The sequence below is a fragment of the Zophobas morio genome, unplaced genomic scaffold, assembly GCF_036711695.1.
Source record: "Zophobas morio isolate AGI-343-1 ecotype UQ-CSIRO unplaced genomic scaffold, CSIRO_AGI_Zmor_V1 ptg000005l, whole genome shotgun sequence".
Taxonomy (NCBI): domain Eukaryota; kingdom Metazoa; phylum Arthropoda; class Insecta; order Coleoptera; family Tenebrionidae; genus Zophobas; species Zophobas morio.
The window spans coordinates 2661172-2676558 of NW_026972110.1; the positions used below are offsets into that span (position 1 = coordinate 2661172).

General features: G+C 37.1%; 1 protein-coding gene across 2 annotated transcripts in view; it reads left to right on the top strand.

Moving 5' to 3' along the window:
* The window catches only part of LOC135121485 (xyloside xylosyltransferase 1), a 70304-nt gene that overhangs the window by 53247 nt on the left and 1670 nt on the right, over nt 1-15387 (top strand). For both annotated transcript variants that reach the window (XM_064045813.1, XM_064045809.1), the window contains one exon: nt 15235-15293. In XM_064045813.1, coding sequence (XP_063901883.1) covers nt 15235-15293 — 59 coding nt within the window. The remainder of the gene's footprint in view (nt 1-15234; nt 15294-15387) is intronic.

Below are 15387 nucleotides of genomic sequence, written 5' to 3' on the forward strand. Positions count from 1 at the left end.
ATTCCTGAGACTTATATTTCTTTGGGTGAGGAGACTCTTTCTGTTTCCACCCTTTCGACTGCTCGTTTGTTTCAGGATCATAATGATGAATCCAAGTTTCATCTATTATTTTAATTCGATCCAAAAACTTGGATGAATCCTTTTCAAAACGTTTGGAAATAATTTTAGAGGTTGTCACTCGTTGCCGCTATTGATCCCCATTGATGAATTTAAGGATTTACTTTGCAGATAATTTTCTCCTGCCTATAATTCATAATGCACAATATGGAAATAGTATTTAACATTACTAGCATGGTAAAAGGGTTTTTACTGGCGGACAGAAGGATATGACTGACGAGCCGCAGGCGAGTCAGTCACCTTCTGGAGCCAGCAAAAACCGGTTACCTTGCGTGTATTGTTCAATATTTTATTTGCTTCTCACTTGTAAATAACTATTAAACTCTAGAAGATCCGATATTTGAAGAAACATCGTATGAGCTTTAGACGTATTGCCTTGGAAACTCACTTATTGTGTTGTCTAGTTCTGTCATTTAGATTTTTTGATTTATCGTTTTCGATGTTTGAAGCGAGTGTGGCGCAAGCTATATTACTGAGGAAGCAGCAATTGTAAGTGGAAATTTACCTGAATCAACTTTGGCTGTCATTTCAACTTATAATAGTTTAAAATAGCACGAGCAGGGGTGTAAAAATTTTACTGGCTAGCTAGTATAGTTATTTACGTGGCAAGCTTAGTAAATTAGCCTTTACGGGCGAGCCGGAATGTTTGCAGGGCGAGCGACGTAGGAGCGAGCCCTGTAATCCGGTGAGCCCCAGTAAAGGCTAGTTGCAAGCGAGCCGCGTACAACGTTTTACTTCCTCTTGCTGAAAATCCTGAAAATGAACAACTTTGGCATCTCTAGAAATTTTACTTGAAATTACAGTCATAGAAATTATAGTCATTTTTCATAGTTTGCTCCGGTAACTATGGAAAATTGAATTGTTTGAAAATAACGGGACTGTCAATTTGTAAATTCGATTAATAATTTAAATAGTTTAATTTTGTTTCTGAGCTCTGTTAATTGTGGAATTCGATGAAGATGAAGAGTTTGAAGGTGATTTTAACGTTAGTATTAGCACAGTATTAGTGAGATTAAGAAAAAGGCCGACGCAGCGAATGTGTGTTTGATTCCGGTGCTGTCATGACAACGTTTTACAGGCACGGTGCCTGTAAAGCTGCCACGGTAACGCTTTACAGGCAGGGTGCGTGTAAAGGCTAATTTACCGAGTTAGTTCAGACGACAGTAAACGAGCTTTAACAAGACAAGAGGAAGTAAAAATTTTTACAGGCTATAGCCATGACATTTTCATGTTGAATACAGTGACTTGGTAAATTCATGTTTACAAGTGAGGAACAAGAAAACACGTTTACAAGTAATGTTCAAAGCTATACGTTTTAGCCCAGTTGGTTGATCTTCTAAAATCAAGTCATGTACAGCATCGATGTTTTTTGAAGTAGACACAGAAAGTGGTCTTCCGCACGGTGCTCATCTTTTACCTCTATTCCATCCCCCTTGAACTCCACAGTCCAGTTTTTTATAGTGGCATATGAAGGCCACCTATCTTTCAGTATATCCACCATATTGCCATAAATTTCTTTGCTGGACAAACCTTTCAAAAAAAGGTACTTTATCAGAGAACTATACTCAGTTTACTCAGTTTTGTCAAAATTGCAATTTTTGCCTGCCTTGCTTTTTTTAAATTCCTGATTGAAAACCGACAAACTTTTTGCGATCAAACTTGGTGCGCTTATGTGTCAAACACCCTAATTTTTCTCATGGCAACCGTTGTCATTTTTGTTTATGGTAAATAGCCAAAGCTGTAACTATACATATATCAATACCCCTCGTAGGTCATGTAAGCACTAGTAAGCACTAGTTAAATTTCATAATTACATATTAAACTGTGTTAGTTTCTAAAAAATTTGTATGTTTAAGTAATAAAAGCAAACACAAGTTTCACATGCCGTCATTTAAAGTATATATCACTGAAAATTATATAAACAGCTTCGCGGAAAAATCCGTAGAAAAATTTGAAATGACGATAAGAACTGATTGATTTTGTTTGTAAACAAATGTGGAAAGACTAAATTTATTAACTTTATGGTTTATTGTTAATGTTACGTAGCTTTTTTTCCAAAAAAAAAAAAATGCTTTGCGCTAATATATTGTAAAAAATCAATGTAAACACAGCAGAACCACGGCTCTACTAAGTACCTAACATAGGCAAAAACGTATATGTTACAATAAAAAAAGTAACAGTTATTACAAATGTAGTTGTTATTACAGAAGTTTTATGCATGCATATTTATATGTTTGTTTTTCTTTGTCTGTGGGCGATTATATTAGGCGTACAACCACTGAAACTACTAATTACTACAAAACTTGAGGTGTGCTTTAGATTAGATAGACACTAAAATGTTTATGAAATTTGTCTGTTCGTCCGTACCAGAAATTTCACGAGGCGATTTCGAAGTTTTTTGACCCGAAATTTATCGTGTAACATGTTCCGTTAAATATAAAAGTTGTAAATAAAACGAAATTTTATAATTTGTCCATAATATGTTGGCAAAATATTAAGCTAGATCTAATGATTATAAAACTTCCAATAATATTTAAATACTTTGATGGCGACATTTTAGAAAACTGTTAAATAAATATTTATCAAGATTCAATGTTGTTTATATATATTTCATACTTTTATTTGTTTAAATTAAGTACAAAGGATAGTTCAAATAATTAATGAGAATTATCGATTAAGTTAATGTATTTAATTTTTCCAAAATTTTAAGAACACAGTAGATCTTAACAATCAATCCAATCCAATTTTATAATTTACTAGCTGACCCCGTGAACTCCGTTTCACCTACAATTTAATTTTGAATCTGCAAAATCGAATGCTTTGAAATCTTGCAGATGTTTTAAACATATGATAAGCATAATAAATTTTTATTCAAAATATATTTCACTTATCCCCTCCAAAAAATTGATGGCGTCAGCCCAAACTTTTGCCAAATGAATCCTATCTAAAATGTCCAAAATAGGATGAGACTATACTTGTGATTTATCATTCCATTCATATTTTTTACTTTTGCTTATAGGGGGTGTCTCAAAAAAATTAATCACTGAGTCAATTTATTTTATTGATTGAATCAAGAATTGCAAAACTGAATTTTGAAATATTGCAGACGTTTTGAAGTTACTGTTTGACATTGTAGGTTTTCAATCAAAATATATCTGTTTATCAAGCCCAAAAACTTGAAGACGTCATCTCAAGATTTTGCCGAATAAATCCTATCTAAAATGTGGAAAATATCATCAGTATATTTTCGTAATTTATCACTGCATTCATATTTTTTAGATTTGCTTTTACAGTGACTCAAAAAAATATATGGATCAGTCAATTTATTTTAGTGAATAACTCAAGAGTTGCAAAAATGAATACTTTGAGATCTTGCAGACGTTTTAAAGTTATTGTAGGCATGGTAAATTGTTAAGAATATTTATTTATTCCCCCCAAAAAATTGATGGAATGGCTCACTCGATTTTCGCAGATAATTTTGGGAATACAATACAGTTATTTTTAGTATTACACTGCACCAATCCAAGGTGGTATACCTACGTGTTGATAGTAAATGTTGATTAGGTCATCACAAAATTGTGTGAAGAAAAGACTCAACTCGAAAATGCTGAATATGTTTCATTATACTTTTGGTGCGAAGGAAGTTCTGTCGAAACAACGTTCGATCAATTTTTTGACAATGGTTGATATAAATAAAACTCAGTAGATGCTCATACTCGAAATACGAAGTATCTACTCGAATATCAAATCAAAATATTTCTAGTTTTTCTAGATGATACTAATACTTCAGTAAGTAACAGTTGATGCTCAAGTAGCATCTCGATACAACAAAAAAGGACAACAATGACAGTGTTCAACCATCAAGGCAAAAATCGAGTCACCAAAATATAAGTTAGTATGGGGTAGACACTTTGAGATGGGAATCTCTATGGCCAGTGTTAGAAAAAACGCACTGCACAATTTATGCATAAATAAAAGTTAATTACATGAAAAGTTTTCGATATTCCTGCTCCTAATGTGTTTTTCAAACTGAATGCACCTTTTGACGACGTTCCACATTCATGAAAGTCACCATGTTTAGTTAAAATTCACTCTTACAACGATCCTACTGGTTTTCTAAGCTACTTTACAGACAGCTCAGTTATTTGCCACGCCGATGCTCATTTCTAGATTAAATGCTCACAAAACGCGTAGATGTTCAGTTTGTGGCCGGGGAGATACAATGTTTCCCAGTAGGTACTCAGTACATAGAGTAGATGTTCAAGTATATAAGAGTAATAATGAAGTAGGTACTTCGTACTTCGAATATAAGTATCTACTCAGTTTTATTCATACCACCCAATGTCTCGCTTCAATGTTTGACTATTATGTTGATTATGAGCACAACGCTGATCAACTTCCATATCCGTTTTTTTACGAAAAAACGAAGAACGATTTGAAATGCAATATACTTTTTACAATCGCACGATAGAATTAGTTTTGTATGACACGTCAGTTAGACGACAACCATTGAAATTAATTTGAAGTGGCGATTCCCATACAAAATTTTTAGGATTTTTTGATTTTTTAGCTGTTCTTTTAAGTTTCCCCTATTTTTTTAATTTATAAACAATCCCCGTAATATAAAAATTTCTTCAAATCGGTCAAGCCGTTTTTGAGTCTTAGCGAGACTAATAGGAACAGCAATTGATTTTTATTTTATAGATGATTAATAAATGGGGGTTGGTGGTAGAAAGGTGAAAATTTAGGGTTATGTGTATTTTTTGATGCCAAATCTTAGAAAAATAAAAATAAAAAAATGTGTCAAAAAAATAGACAAAAATTTTTTAGGGTGGGCCACCCTTATCACTTAGGGGTTTAAAAAATAGTTTACAACCTATTGTCAGACCTACCGAATAGACATACAAAATTTCATACAAATCGGTCTACACATTTCGGAGAAGTTCGGTTACAAACATTGTGACGCGAGAATTTTATACATAATGCATTATTATTTTAGAACAAATTTCATTACCATAAAAAAGGTTATACTGACTCGACCTTAAAAGATAGACATATGCTGTCGCGGACTTTTCTTTAGAACTTTTAGAGGGGAACAATTTCGTTATACATGATTTTTACGTAACTTTAACCGTTTAAGCAGCGTAAGCAACGGAAGCTGTCAAAGGAGGAATAATTTTCCCGTTTTTCCGAATTTTTCATTGCTACTTCGCTCCTAATGATCGTAGCGTGATTTTATATAGCCTATATGTAGATATGATACATGGACTATCCAACACAAAAAGATTTTTTGAATTTGAACCAGTAGTTTCTGAGATTAGCGTGTTCAAATAAACAACAGCTTCAGCTTTATTATATAAGTATAGAAGTATAGATATAAGAAACTGAATTTGTTTGATTGCAATTACTTCAGAGACGAGAGATGTTGTGACGTGCCATCATAAAGTCAGTTCAACAGAAAATCGCAATAAAAAGCTGAAAAACAAATCCCTAGAACATAAAAACAAAATTCGCAAATTTATAAATTTTAATTACTTAACACGCGTGTCCAAATCTGCATATAGTGCCATCCAATCCTCAAACGTAAGAACAAAATTCGCATATTCGCAAATATCAATATCATTGCGCTTGTCAGACACTGCGAACAACATGCGCAGAACCGCACATCCATAAAAATCGCCACTATCAATTACTTTCGTTAAAATTGGTACTGATTTTGTGACGGCCCGTCACAACATTCTTTAGCAAAAAATAAAATGCGAGCACCTAAATGTTCGCGGTTTACTCTTACGTCTCTTGGTTTGCAATCTGTGTTATTAGCAAAACTTTTGTATTATTTCTGACTGTTAACTTTGTAAGACCATAAAAATTATGCCAATAATACTTACTGCTTACTTAATCGTACAAGAATGCGCTCTTCAGAGTGCGATAAGACTGATAATTATGATGCATCTCAATGGATTGTTTGGGTTTGATGGGTTCAGCTCTGAGTTGTTGGTCTCAGTTTCTTGTTCCAAGGTTGCGGTGACATGGCAACTCAATGACTACCATTTTGTGAGGAGTTGCACCTTGATATATGTGTGTACACCAGTGGCGGCTCCTCAGAGGAGGCAGGGGAGGCTGAGCCTCCTCTGTTTTTTGGAGCTGAGCTTCCTCTAATTTTTTCGATGAAAGAATTTGTATTTTTATAGACATTTGTTACTATTCAGAATATTTTGTTTGATTTAATTTACTTTCATCATATATCAGGTTAAAATATCGAAAAAAATTATATTTGCGCCCTTAAATCATAATTCACACCACTCCGCGTTTGGCTTCAGCCGTAGAAGCTAGCCTCCGCCGAGAATGCATCTTACTATTGAGACCGCAACCTTGACGCATAGTCATTCAGCACTGCATTGGCTAAAATGTTCATCGGGGTGCCGCTTCAGGCCGCTAGCCTCCGGCTAGTGCATCTCTTTTCAGATCAAGTCGCACGGATTATTTTATCTCTTTCTTATTAACTCGCGCGATCGAGTGTAAATTGGAAAAACATTGAGGTGGTTTCGAGTGCTCCCTATTCAGTGGTGAATGGTGTTTAGGCTTTAGTACCTACGTAAAGCCTAAGGTGTTTTTTATATCATTTATTTGCGTTTTATTTCTGATCGTTAAAAGCAGCTGGTATTATCGGCATATTAATATTACTTATACTTAACGAGAATGAGCAACGAAAATAAGTCAGTCTCATCTGCAGTGTAAAGGCATGAAAAATCACAGGAACACATATTTTCTTCTACTACTTTAGATTCCGCTCATAAGAGGGATATTGAGAACTATAACGAGAAAGTTGGTGAAAATAGGGCAATTTTGAAAAGACTAATCGATGCAAATAGTTTATCTATAGTGTTCTTTTCGTGAGCATGACAAAAAAATTATTCAGATAATGAAGGATATAAAAAGTATTGGTTTTCAAATTTGAGCCTCCTCTGAAGAAAACTTCACGAGCCGCCACTGGTGTACACGTGCATATTTATTCAGTCAGTAGTTGTGTTAGGATGCAAGTCCGCAGTGTTGAAATTACATGTTTGAGACTTGTACATTTCATTTTATTGGTAAAATATAAATCAAGTAAAATTTAACCGAAGGGCAAATTGACAGTAGATTAAAAGGACACTGTACTATCGTTATCCCTATGTGTAAGTAGAGTTTATGATGATTTTTAATAGATAATTCGTCGATCTAACGTACTACGACGGCGGCGACTGAGCAGCTACTGGATTTCCTGGAACGTGTTCGGATTTGTTAAAAAAGATAATATAGTTATTTAATATCACGAAGTCTCTAGAAATTATACATTTTATTTTCTTGTATAACAATAAAAAAAAAACGCAAAATTATACCAGAAATGTTTCGATGCAATAATAATATAATATTCTAAACTATGAGATGTCTCAGGGGAGGGATGGTTCTTTTATTTAAATGAAATAAATTCCCATTTGGAATTCTAACATAGTAATAATAATTGGCAGTATTCAAGATTTAGATTTTAAAGATTTAGTCGCGTTGGAAATAATAATCAGCGAAATAAATGTCGTCGTGGATTCGAAAGAGGCAAGGGAATTTTATGCTAATTTTGTGTTATGTTTTATGTGTTCTATGACTCCAATTTTGGAACGTTGAAACTCGGACGTACCTCTCAAAGCGACGTATGTACCGAACGATATTTTGTGTTTTTGGCGATATTTAACATGTGTTTTATGTATTAATGTGTTGGGGAATTTGATTCACGATGTATTCTTGTTTCATTAATTTTGCTATATTGAATTCGGTTGTCGAGTTCGGCCCAAGTCTAGATTGACAATTTTTTCCTGCCATTCATATGACTGTTTATGCGCATACCGGATTCCAGTAACGCGTGATATGCGAAGGGTGTCCTGCTGGTAAAGTAAACTTTGCTGGAGGTAGCCAGTGTCATGTGTCACATGGTGGATGGAGTATAGTTGCGGAATAAACTTTGAAAACTGCCGCAGGGCGTAGGCGCCAACAAAAAGATAGCGGACGCTTCTGGAATGTGGAGACATCGCGGCTTGGTTTTACCTAAGTAGATGTGGTTAGTACAAAGAAATAGTTCGATGTTAGTTAAATCGTTTTTTTTGTCGACCGTCAAAAAATATAAAAATCTGAAATTTGCCACCACTCCATCACAATGATTTGGACATTGCCTTTCACTCCCCTTAGATAAGAAGTTGCAAACCAGAGCATTGAGTACATTTAAGAACACGCTATGTTTACGTGATCGAAGTATGTAATCTCGCATTTGAAAAGAACGAGATTTTTGTAGCTGTACAGCCCTAAAAAGAAACTTAATAAAATTATTCACACCATAATTTCGTGTCGTTAATTCAAGGTTACTTTTCTACCTTTGCGGTTCACCACTTTGCATCAGAACACATTCCTTCATTTCAAAACACAACGTAGGGTTCACATTTTGTTGACGATCACAGTTCATGGCTCATGGCCACTTTTGAATGTTTGGGTTGTTACAGTGTCCACTGCCAGTGTTGTGCGTTTCTTAGATTTGAGCTGAAGCTTCTCCATTGGTTGTTATTGTGATATAGAGGTGGCATGAAAGTGTTGCATTCTATTTGTTCCGCGCATCGTTGCAAAATTCTGGTGACTGGTGACGTGTAGAAAGTTTGGTTGTCTATTTTTACGGGGAGGTCTAGGTAACAATTTTTCTCGCGTCGAATTTCTACTACACTATAGAGTACACTATGAAATGTATAACACTTCACCTGCTATTTTTCCTACGTATCCATTCCTTCCTTTTGTTATTGAACTGATTAGGTAAGTAAGCATCGTCTGTAGATAGTGTGAGCATATGTTCTTTCGATTATTGTTTTGGCGGCGTCCTGTTTTTACAAGGATAGGGCGAATATTTTGTCTCCTTGACCCAAGACGATGTATTTGGTTGGTGCTGATGAGTTTCTTTGATAAACTAGGTGGCCTTCTCCAATCAATAGTGTGGCTGCGGTGTCGCACTTTGCTGGTTCTATAAAATTCCACTCCGATTCTCAAATTATTGTGTCGATGCAGTATCTGTTTAGAAATGAACAGGTGACTCCTCCTCTCAGTGTGATTTCGTTCTGTTCTAGTTTTAAAGTGGCTAAGTAATCTTGCACTGTTATCTTCACGGTGGCTGTGACGACTACCCATGAGACTCCATTTTCCGAGTATTGTTCCTTGGCAAGTTCCGCCAATCGACAATCCTCCAGCAAGTGTTACGGTGGTGCTGATGGTGCTGTTTGGTCAGACACGTGAAATGATTTGTCCGTCGAATCCCCTACATTCCTGGTATTGATGAATCGATTTGCAACCATCTCTACCTGCGGTATGGACATAGGTGTAAAGACCTCGCCTTAGTATACTACTGTGACTATGCATGCCACAGTATGTTATGGAACGTGTCACTTCGACGAGACATGTTTGCACATATGTATCCATATTCTGGGTCCAGGCCCAGGCATTCGTCTACGTCATTTAACGATATCCATTGTGATGTTTGTTGATGGGTAAACGATTAGGGATGCGACTGGTCTGGTTAGGCCAATCCATGTTAAGATGGCGATATACTCCTCTGCAATTAATGTGTAGTCTTAGTACTTAGGCCCTGGTTCTTCTACGTTTTGTGTTACTAATGTTATCTATAATAATGATGGTCCTCCTTTTCTACGTGGTATCTATCTTTAACGGTGTATGTATAAGTATTTTGGGTTATATTCATTTGCGTAGTACTCAAGGTTGTTGCCCTTGCTTCTTGTACGGTAAGGATGTGGCTGTCCGGTTCCTTCTTTTTCGTCGTCTGGTGGTTCTTCTATTTCAGCCTTCTTCTTCGCTGCAAGCTCCTTCTTCGAATGCAAATAATTATTATAATCCGTCTAAATCTTCTAGAATTCTCTTTTCTATTTTTCGATCTCCCTCGTCTTCGTCACTGCTTATTTCGCTGTCTCTCGTTGGTAGTTCGTTTTCTTATTCTTCTGCTCCATTTTAGATAAAATTTTGATGCTAATTTCTTTCCTTTTACTGTTGGTGTAAAAAGATACACTTTGTCTCCTGGTTGGTAATGTTGGTATTTGGTTTTCTTGTTGCGTTTGTCACCTCAGTTGATTGTTTCTCTCCAGATTGTATTGGGCCGTTTATAAGGCATGTTGCAACCTTGCCATTAGTTCACTCGCGTAATGTTCATCGAAATTGTAGCGGACTCTGGTTGAATTGAGTAAGCTATGGAACGGTAGTTCCATATCTCCTCTATGCTTTAGGAAAAATGGTGTTTCTTTTGTGCTTTTGTGCTGTTCCGATAAGCCTTTATTACGAAGGGAATCATTTCGTCCCAGTACTCCCAGTTTATTATGTATTCTTTAAAATGGGTTTTAAATTTTATAAAATAACAGTCCTACACATGTAGTTTATGACCCCGAATTGAGTTTTTATCAGAAACGTCCAGATTTTTGGAAAAAAAATCAAAATTATGAAACAATATTTTGTAGGTAATTTAATTTGGAATCTGCAAAACCAAATGCTTTGAAATGTTGCAGATGGTTTACAGTTATTATAAGCATGGTAAAATTTTGATCAAAATGTATTTGCTCATCCTTCCTAAAAAATTGATGACGTCACCTCAGAATTTTGCTGAATAATAGATGAAGTGTAGGTTTGGTTTCTTTTTTTTTCTCGTTCCGCGAGTGATCCATAAGTGATTAACGCCGTCTCTAATCCCATTCCACACTGAGCAGGACCTGGTTACCGCGGGCCCATCAGACCTTTTAGGCGGGGCAGCAGTTATATTCAGGGGCAGCAGCTTCTCGTGGAACGGCCGGTAGTCAATGGTACAGTAACAACGCGTCTTTTGTATACAATAAAATTTTATTACGGGTTGAACCAATTAGCTTCACAGCAGTTCATACCCACCGTAAATTGCAATTTTAAAACCAGGCAGCTAGAAGACCAGTAATCGGAGCGCTTCTTAGCTATCCTTCTTCTGATTGAATAAACACGACGCGTGCCAAGTCGGTGGGATACTCGGTGGGTGAACAGCTTAGCCAACGCCTCGTAATCTTAGATCATATAATAAATAGATACCACCACGCCGTGTTCTTCCCCTAGCAGAGCCTGTGACGACATCCTCCTGTCACACATCTCTCTTGTGCATAGAGGGATTACAATCAAGCTATCCTTGCCTGATCACTAGAGAGCGGATTTCTGTCGGGCTAGACAAGGCCAAACTCGGTACGGCTCGTACGGGATGGGAATTCATTGCAGTTATACCGACTGCACTTCGTTTATTTGAGATTAGAATAACGCTGCTTCGTTGCACTCTGCTGTTAATTCCAGTTCTCATTTACTTAGCCGTTTGATTAATAAATCGTTAATTGTATTTATGGAATCAAGTGACAATTAAATTCAGTGATTACCTATCACCCGCTACTGAGTCCCGGCGATGCGGCGCGTCCCCACCTATAATCGTGACGTAGCCCGACAGAAATCCGCTGTCTACTGATCACTATTTGAATTTTGCGCGCCTAAATTTTAGGAAGTATGTCTGAACTAACTTCGTACGAAAGATGTTGACAGTTTGATTTTATAAATAATTCACAGTAGATAACGAAAGGAACAGTAAATTATTGGGCTGCAATTGTGATCCTTTATGATTACATCACTTAAAATAGGATCTTTGTTGTAAGGATCCAATTCGAATTTTTAAATTTCAAACGAATTCCGCGCGCACAAGAAACGGTTAGTGAGAAGAAGGAGAGGTTGGCAACCAACCACCCCAAAGAAACAGAGATGCGCAAAGCGAGGGTGATATTGTCTTGAAAACGGTCACTTCGCTTTGACCGCTTGGAACAAACGGTCGATTTCTTTTCGAGCGCTTCGAGCAACAGGTTGTATTTTTGATTGTGAATTATTCTGTGCCTTTTGCTGTTGTGTTTTGTTTTTCCAGTGTTGATCCGGTTCCATTGGAAAACCTAGCAGCCACCGTTGAGCCATTGGGTGTTCCTGATTTCTCATCGTTCTTACGACGAGGTTTTTGCGTTCCTTTTGGCGGTAAGCCGTGTCGAAATCTTCGCATCTTTGGAGAGGTATGTTTTGAACACGTTTTCGACTGGGACCTGTTTCGCCGCGAGTTTCAAGCCCCGACGATACTTCTGACCTCGTGACACAGCGACGCGTGCGCCTTTTTCCACTAATCTCGTTTTTTTACCTTTCATTTAAAAATCCATCGCAGTAGGGCTTTACAGGAAGTGATTTCTAGTTCGGGCCATGCTTTATTTAGCTATATTTGTGAAATCTGTATTTTGGATGGCGGCAAACGAGTTGTTATTTTCACCGTTCTTTGTTCAGGCAGCGGCCATTTTGAAGCGTCCATTTGTTTCTTTTAATCGAGCACATGTTTTGACTGAATCTATTGAACAAAATAACAACGTTGTGGGTCATGGGGGGGACGTGCTTTTATTCTTTGGATTTAGCACATCGTTTATACAACGCCACAGGATTCATCGTATTTTTGCAGCGCATATTTTCGACGCCTATTATTTGGAATGACGAATTCGTCCAACGCCATTTTGCAACTGCAGCTTGTCTGCCATGTTTGTTTATGTGTTTTGTTTGGGGAAATGTAAGTGTAATAATGGCCCACAATGTAGCTGAATAATTTCACGTTTTGAATTTTAACCAATAACCTGACTGGACACGAATTATTATTAATCACATGTAAATTTGTTAACTTTGTAATGTCTCACCTCATGCAATTTTTCTTTATCTCACAATTCTAGCTTCAGTAATTTTCCTTGTTGTATAATTTCAATTGAACGTAAATTTCCATGCTCTGCAGTTTTGACCTAACATGATATTTTATTTGCACAAGTTTATTTCACACCAGATCTTTGTTTTATAAAGCTTTACTAAGTTTTGATCATGTAAATGTTTTGTTGATGAATATTTCTATCATATAAATTATCTGATGTCCAAATTTAATCTCAATTAAGAATTATTTGTTGTTGAATTTTCGTAAGAGTGTGTGGCGAATTTAAATGTTGTGTATTGCTCTTTGTTGAAACTTTAACACTTGTTCGGTTGTCATTTAATATTAGAGTCATAGAGATTGAACATCTAAATAGAATTGGAGGTAAATAACACAATAACACGTAGTGTCGGCGATGGGCGCAGTTCCTAGTTGCGGTAGCGGAATGTGTCGCGCTCTCTGCACATATGTGCAGGCTTTGAACTAGATTTCAGTGGGAACGGTCTTGACGACGAGGTAGTAGTTGACGAGACTTCACCGCTAGTTTTAGGCCGAAACGGCCTGCTTGGACAACATGTTCGTAATGGAGGGGTGATGTCTGGCAGGCTTGGTGTAGATAGAATCACCGTCGCGGGGGAAACCAGCCCAGACCGGGAGCTCCAAACTTCGCTCACGCTACGACACTCCCTCTGGGTATTTTGCTGTGCTCATAAATGAAATTGTTATATTTTGTTCTATGTTTGTTCGATCGCCACACTCTCATAATGATTCGGGTTCTGCCATCCAATTTACATATGTGTAGGGTTTTGTATTTGTTCGGTTTTCATATGTGTATGTCTGACAATTCGCGAGTGTTTTCTTTCACATATCTTAAGGTGTCCGACATGTAATATGTCGGTGAATAAAACCCCAGGGGGTTTTGGGGAATGAAGACCGATGATGCCTTGGCCCTGCGGACTCGCCAGAAGGGCAAATCGAGCGTCTGTCGTTCTTCGTTTCTTTTTCCTCCTTAGGAAGGCTCCTAATTTTGTCTATTATTTCTTGCGCTCTCGACAGTGTATGCACTTGTATGAAAGAACTTCTTCCCGCCATTTTTTCAAAACCACAAAAAAAAAACACACAACGTAGGTTCTCATTAGTTAGACGATCACAGCCAAGGCCAAACTTTGAATTTTTGAATTTTTCGCGGGCCTTTCAAACTGTTTCAAGGTCAAATTTTAAGGCGGGAAGTTTGGGTTATCACATTGTTCTAAATTCTAAAATTGTTTTTCGTACAAGAACTCGAAAGAGAGGTTAGAAGAAACATCTGTCAAAAGCGATTTGTTGCGCTGGTGCGGTACAAGGATGGAAGTGAAATAGACATATACAGATGAAATGCATATAACAAAGATGAAGATGTGGTGATCACACAAGGATAGCATTATACTACTCCCCTTGACGTAGAAAACAACAACAGATAGCTTCATGTCTAGTCACAGCTTTCAGTTTGAGTATTGGTATCTATTTATTATATGATCTAAGCTCGTAATGACATTGTAAAATTTATTGTATACAAATGGAACGTTTTTACAATACATCGCGCCACGATGCCGGCGGGCCCGGACAGAAAACTTTTGTACAGGGGGCCGTTCCCGGCCCCGACTCCCTTTCTCTCTCTCTCTCTCTCTCTTTCCTTACCTCTCTTTCTCCCCCCTCCCCTGTCTTTCGCTCTCTTAGCGTCTTAGTGAGTGTTCTGTGGTCTTAGCGACGTGATACTTGTCTGCCATTGCATGTCGAAGAATAAACCTTCTGCTTTTCCCCTTGCAAAGTGATACGTTTTTCTCCATGGCGAGAACGCGACTGGGAGTCACTGTTCCGCATGCCCAAGTACTAATAAAATTGTATTGTTAGAAGGAACGTGTGGAACGATATAAATCTTTGTAGACAAGACAACGTGTGTCGCATAATTGTAATTGTAGTCTGGAATGTGTATAACTCGTTCATTGTGTGATCGTTAAAAATTAAAGGCGCCCTCCCGTTACAAAAATGTATGTGTCTTTATACTTGCGTTCTTCCCCCACTCGTTGGTTTGCTCACTTCGCTATAGATCTGAACCGCCTGCCGCCATATTAACTTAATACAACGTAGGTCCTAATCTTGCTAAGTGTTCACGACCATTGGTCAAATTCAATTTTCAAGGTTTGTTGAGTTCACAAAGCTCAGGCGCAATATTGGGGAGCAGGTTTGGGTCATTACAGAACTTAACTAAATGTTTAGTTGTCTATTATTATTATTATTTTAAACTGTATTTACTAATGGTTGTTGATGACCTTACCTGAGTTAAATTGTTGTTTCAGCTTCCGAAAAACGTCTCCAGCTTGCTATGAAGAGCGGCTGCGGCTCCACAGAGAAGACGGTTTGTAATTCTTTTCAACGAATCCTTTTTATAAACTCTTCTCTTTTTAATTTTAATTTTGCATGGTTGTTAACTGACGTTTAATGCTGTTTTG